The 6278-nt window shown below is 41.9% G+C and overlaps 1 protein-coding gene across 4 annotated transcripts in view; it reads right to left on the reverse strand.

The window, feature by feature from the left end:
- PHF20 (PHD finger protein 20) overlaps nt 1-6278 on the reverse strand; it is a 94723-nt gene that overhangs the window by 56432 nt on the left and 32013 nt on the right. For all 4 annotated transcript variants that reach the window (XM_083147615.1, XM_083147612.1, XM_083147616.1 and 1 more), the window contains exons 5-6: nt 1182-1261; nt 63-438 (exon numbers count right to left, since the gene is read on the reverse strand). In XM_083147615.1, the coding sequence (XP_083003741.1) occupies nt 63-438; nt 1182-1261 (456 nt within the window). The remainder of the gene's footprint in view (nt 1-62; nt 439-1181; nt 1262-6278) is intronic.

Raw genomic sequence — 6278 nt, forward strand, 5'->3', positions numbered from 1 at the left:
CATTTCATGTGCATGTAAATTGACAACTTCCACTAAAATCGAGATTCCCTTAGGCCACTTACCAGAAGATGAGAGAGAAGATGAAACATCCCGTTTCTTCCTGCGGTCACCATTTTCATGTGGTGCTTTTGAACTGTCATTTTGCCCACTCCTCTCATCTGTGCGAGTTTCTGCAGAAGACTCCCTTTCATTTTCAGATATGTTCTCTTTGTCCTCTTTCTCATTTTTTACAACAGGAAGCTTGGTCTTTTCACGTGTTAGTGGCTTTTTGTCCTTATCAGGCTGTGCTGATTTTTTATCTGTGGAAGGAGCTCTCTCTTTTTCTATGCTGGTATTTTCTGATGTTTTTTTCTGTTCTCTGAATTTCCCTCTATGCTTATCAGAAGGTGAAGTGCTTTCCATGGGCCTTTCACTCTGCTTTGAACGAGCAACATTGGCCTAAAAAAGGAAGTTGTTAAAATGTTCAGAACGCTCCAAAACTGACAGTCATATAGGGAGGGATGAATCAAAGCGCAGGGAAACCCCAATAAGCTCCTAATATTTCCCAAATACAGCCTGTAAAAATGACAGAATCTTGCAGGTTGGTACTCTTTCTCCAGGCTTTGAAAATAATTTACATTACTGATCACCAGGCAGCAATGGTTATCCCTACCAACATGCAGATAATAGAAGTGCCATAAAAACAGGAAAAACTTACTCTGCGTTTTAAACAAAAATCTTAAACATTTAACACACTCTTAAATGTTTTTAACAAAAATAAAGGGTTGAACATGGCCTAAAGTCGAATGTTAACAGTGAAAAGAATCTTAACACAAACTTTAGCTTACCAGCTAAAGCACAAATGGGAGGAGGAATTGTTATCTGCGTACCCACTACATAAATTCACAATCTGGTAGCAATTAGATTGTTCTGCCTTTTGGGTGGCAGTGGGTGCAGAAATCACTGCTCGCAGCCTCCCGATGTGATCTTACTGGAAAGTTTAGTCATTAAGTTGCTTTGCACAGCTAAACCGGGTGATTTTAGGTGCACCGATAGTAACACTTTCCATTCAGTACTTCTCTAAAGAGTAAAGATCAGATAGAAACGTGGATAGGATGACGATAATAAAAAAGAAAAACACACACACACACACCAGCCTAAGATGAAGTAACAGGGCACTACTCACTTATACGGTATCTCACCTGATCTTTGGAGAAGGCCTTCACATGAATATTTTTAACTGTTTGAATAACACCATCAAAAAACTTGACAGTATATGTGCCTGTAAAAAAAGAAAGTAAAGCGTAAGGGAAAATGCCATATTTTTACCATTTAAAAAAAAAAAAAATGGGTATGCTTGCTATATAGCTATTCTGTACTTTATATACTATTACAGTGATGCAGTCATTTGGTCTACAGCATGATGGTAGACAGTCATTAGGTCGACATGGTTCTAGGTCGAAAGGTCATTAGTTCGACAGTCAAAAGGTTGAGATGGGGACTTCACATGTTTTTTTTGAGCCGACATGTGCTGACAGGTGGTATTTCATGCCCTACCATCCACATGGGCATGGTGGGAGAATAAAAGTGTGCCAAGCGTAGCGAGGCGCCCGATGTATAGCGAGCGATGCACTTTAAACTGTGTCCATGTTGACATTCAGGTAAAAAGACAACAGTGAAAAATCCCATGTCGACCTAATGGTGTCGAACTAATGACTGTCGACTATCATGCTGTAGACCAAATGATCCCAACCCCTATTACATATTGTCAGAATATATGGTACATGTGAGTTATCCGGACGCCCGATTTGAAAATCGGGTCGGATCGGGCACATCGCATCGCATCGCATGCGACCATCGGATGCGATGCGATGCGATGACCCGATTTTTCCATAGGAATCAATGTTAAAATGGACTGAGTCCATTTTAACATGGAATTCAATGGGAAAAAGGGGTCCTTTTCATACCCCTACTATCCAAGTGGGCATGGAGTTGGATATAAACCTGTGGCGAGCGTAGCGAGCCACCGAGCCCGAAGCGTGGCGAGCGTAGCGAGCCCCGCGAGGGGACACGGAATACCGTCCCCTCGCGGGGCTCGCTTCGCTCGCCACGCTTCGGGCTCGGTGGCTCGCTACGCTCGCCACAGGTTTATATCCAACTCCATGCCCACTTGGATAGTAGGGGTATGAAAAGGACCCCTTTTTCCATAGGAATCATTTTAACATTGATTCCTATGGAAAAATCGGGTCATCGCATCCGATATCGCATGCGATGCGATGCGATATCGCATCGCATCGCATCTGATTGTATGCCTTAACTTAAGGCATACAATCAAAAAATCGGGCGTCCAGATAACTCACAAGTACCGAATATATATATATATATATATATATATATATATATATATATATATATATATATATATATATATATATATATATATATATATATATACATACATATACACACACACACATATACACACACACATATATACATATAATAAAATACTTTCAAAGTCCATACAGCCTAGTACTCAGAGGGCCAGATGTATCAAGCTTCGAAAAGTGATAAAATGGAGAAGGATAAACAACCAGCTAATCAGCTCCAACCTGCCATGTTACAAGCTGGGTTTGAAAAATGACAGGTAGGAGCCGATTGGCTGGTTGTTTAGCACTCTCCACTTTACCACTTTTTGGAGCTTGATACATCTGGCCCAGAGAGGTGGAAAAAAAACATTAGCCTGTTACAAAATAATCTTACCGGGGAAACTTCACCAGTCTGAGACAGGAATTGAAAGTAAAATAGCAAGGAGGTGGAAAGAAGGAAGGTGTGGCAGAGCAATTGCAGGAGTAGCATGCTGACTGAGGAGACCCAGCATATGCCTAGAGCTTTATACTAGTAAAGTAATACCGCAAAGACATTTTCTCTTTTTATGTGTAATGTTCACCATATACACCACATAAATGTCACTTATCACAAGAACATGCTCCATCTCCACTAGTAGGGCAATTATTATGGTCATGGTCAAAAGAGCATAGCTAGTACAAACCCCAGCATCTCATAACCCAATTGTAATGTTTGATGCAGTGGTACAAAGTATATTCTAAACTGTTTATAGACTCAAACTGCAGGGTGTAATACAGTTCAAGATCACCAAAGGTGTGGAATGCCAGCCAAACGAGAATTATTATTTTTTTTTAAGTCAGCGTTTGGCTGGCATCTCTCACCTGTCGAATTCTGACTATTACATCCCACAAAAAATGCCTTATTGTACATTTGCTGCTCACTTTGAAATGAACACACAAAAAGAATTGATCTTGCAAATAAAACAAATATACCCATTTACATAAAAGAAGTGTGAGCTCTTCGCTCAACAGAAAAGCACTTGTACATGACCAGCAGTCTAGCTGCGAAGCAACACACAGCCTAAGGGTCACAGGGGATTCATGTGATGTCACACAGCCACCGTAGCTGTCCATCTGAGCAGCCCAGACACGTTACCATCAATCCTATAGTAAAGCACCCTGAGAACATTCATGTGTGGGGACACGTTTTCTCCAAGATTACAATCGAAGAACACAGCCATAAACAAAGGAGTACAGGTGACTTACACTGTCTTTTCTAGCATGATGGAGCACCTTGCCACAAGGCAAAAGTAAAAAGTGGCTAAGAAAACAAAACCTCAAAATTTTGGGTTCATGGCCAGGAAATACTACGACCTTAATTCCATTGAGAACTTGTGGTCAATTCTCAAGAGGCAAATTTACAGACAAAACCCCACAATTTCTGAGAGAAGTATTGATTAGACAAGAAAGTGGGGTCAGTCAGCCAACATGTGCCCAGAAGTTGATTGACAGCATGCTAGGGTAAATAGCAGAGGTCTTGAATGGGTATGGCATAACCTTCGACAGTCAAGATTCCAATGGTCCTTGCTTTGTCATCGGAATCCTGACTATCAAGAGTCTGATGGGGGGCGAGTATACTCAATTAAAGAAAGCAGTCTCAGACTAGAAAAGGTCTGAAGGGGTTCCGACCGATTCAATTTTTTCTGACAGGTCGTAATGCTCAAACCTGTTGGACACCAGGTGGATCGGGGGGGTCTACATCTGTTGCCCATGCCCTGAGGAGGGAGCGGAGGCTCCGAAAGTACTTGGCAATGTGGAGCATTTGAATACAGCCTTTATTGGAGAGAAATTGTGTGGAGTGCCTTCATTTGGCGAACGTGCATGAAAGTTTGATAACTGCCCCCACCACGTTGGTACAAAGTATATTCTAAACTGTTTATAGACTCAAACTGCAGGGTGTAATACAGTTCAAGATCACCAAAGGTGTGGAATGCCAGCCAAACGAGAATTATTATTTTTTTTTAAGTCAGCGTTTGGCTGGCATCTCTCACCTGTCGAATTCTGACTATTACATCCCACAAAAAATGCCTTATTGTACATTTGCTGCTCACTTTGAAATGAACACACAAAAAGAATTGATCTTGCAAATAAAACAAATATACCCATTTACATAAAAGAAGTGTGAGCTCTTCGCTCAACAGAAAAGCACTTGTACATGACCAGCAGTCTAGCTGCGAAGCAACACACAGCCTAAGGGTCACAGGGGATTCATGTGATGTCACACAGCCACCGTAGCTGTCCATCTGAGCAGCCCAGACACGTTACCATCAATCCTATAGTAAAGCACCCTGAGAACATTCATGTGTGGGGACACGTTTTCTCCAAGATTACAATCGAAGAACACAGCCATAAACAAAGGAGTACAGGTGACTTACACTGTCTTTTCTAGCATGATGGAGCACCTTGCCACAAGGCAAAAGTAAAAAGTGGCTAAGAAAACAAAACCTCAAAATTTTGGGTTCATGGCCAGGAAATACTACGACCTTAATTCCATTGAGAACTTGTGGTCAATTCTCAAGAGGCAAATTTACAGACAAAACCCCACAATTTCTGAGAGAAGTATTGATTAGACAAGAAAGTGGGGTCAGTCAGCCAACATGTGCCCAGAAGTTGATTGACAGCATGCTAGGGTAAATAGCAGAGGTCTTGAATGGGTATGGCATAACCTTCGACAGTCAAGATTCCAATGGTCCTTGCTTTGTCATCGGAATCCTGACTATCAAGAGTCTGATGGGGGGCGAGTATACTCAATTAAAGAAAGCAGTCTCAGACTAGAAAAGGTCTGAAGGGGTTCCGACCGATTCAATTTTTTCTGACAGGTCGTAATGCTCAAACCTGTTGGACACCAGGTGGATCGGGGGGGTCTACATCTGTTGCCCATGCCCTGAGGAGGGAGCGGAGGCTCCGAAAGTACTTGGCAATGTGGAGCATTTGAATACAGCCTTTATTGGAGAGAAATTGTGTGGAGTGCCTTCATTTGGCGAACGTGCATGAAAGTTTGATAACTGCCCCCACCACGTTGGTACAAAGTATATTCTAAACTGTTTATAGACTCAAACTGCAGGGTGTAATACAGTTCAAGATCACCAAAGGTGTGGAATGCCAGCCAAACGAGAATTATTATTTTTTTTTAAGTCAGCGTTTGGCTGGCATCTCTCACCTGTCGAATTCTGACTATTACATCCCACAAAAAATGCCTTATTGTACATTTGCTGCTCACTTTGAAATGAACACACAAAAAGAATTGATCTTGCAAATAAAACAAATATACCCATTTACATAAAAGAAGTGTGAGCTCTTCGCTCAACAGAAAAGCACTTGTACATGACCAGCAGTCTAGCTGCGAAGCAACACACAGCCTAAGGGTCACAGGGGATTCATGTGATGTCACACAGCCACCGTAGCTGTCCATCTGAGCAGCCCAGACACGTTACCATCAATCCTATAGTAAAGCACCCTGAGAACATTCATGTGTGGGGACACGTTTTCTCCAAGATTACAATCGAAGAACACAGCCATAAACAAAGGAGTACAGGTGACTTACACTGTCTTTTCTAGCATGATGGAGCACCTTGCCACAAGGCAAAAGTAAAAAGTGGCTAAGAAAACAAAACCTCAAAATTTTGGGTTCATGGCCAGGAAATACTACGACCTTAATTCCATTGAGAACTTGTGGTCAATTCTCAAGAGGCAAATTTACAGACAAAACCCCACAATTTCTGAGAGAAGTATTGATTAGACAAGAAAGTGGGGTCAGTCAGCCAACATGTGCCCAGAAGTTGATTGACAGCATGCTAGGGTAAATAGCAGAGGTCTTGAATGGGTATGGCATAACCTTCGACAGTCAAGATTCCAATGGTCCTTGCTTTGTCATCGGAATCCTGACTATCA

This window comes from Crinia signifera, chromosome 6 (assembly GCF_055691185.1).
Source record: "Crinia signifera chromosome 6, ASM5569118v1, whole genome shotgun sequence".
NCBI classification, from domain to species: domain Eukaryota; kingdom Metazoa; phylum Chordata; class Amphibia; order Anura; family Myobatrachidae; genus Crinia; species Crinia signifera.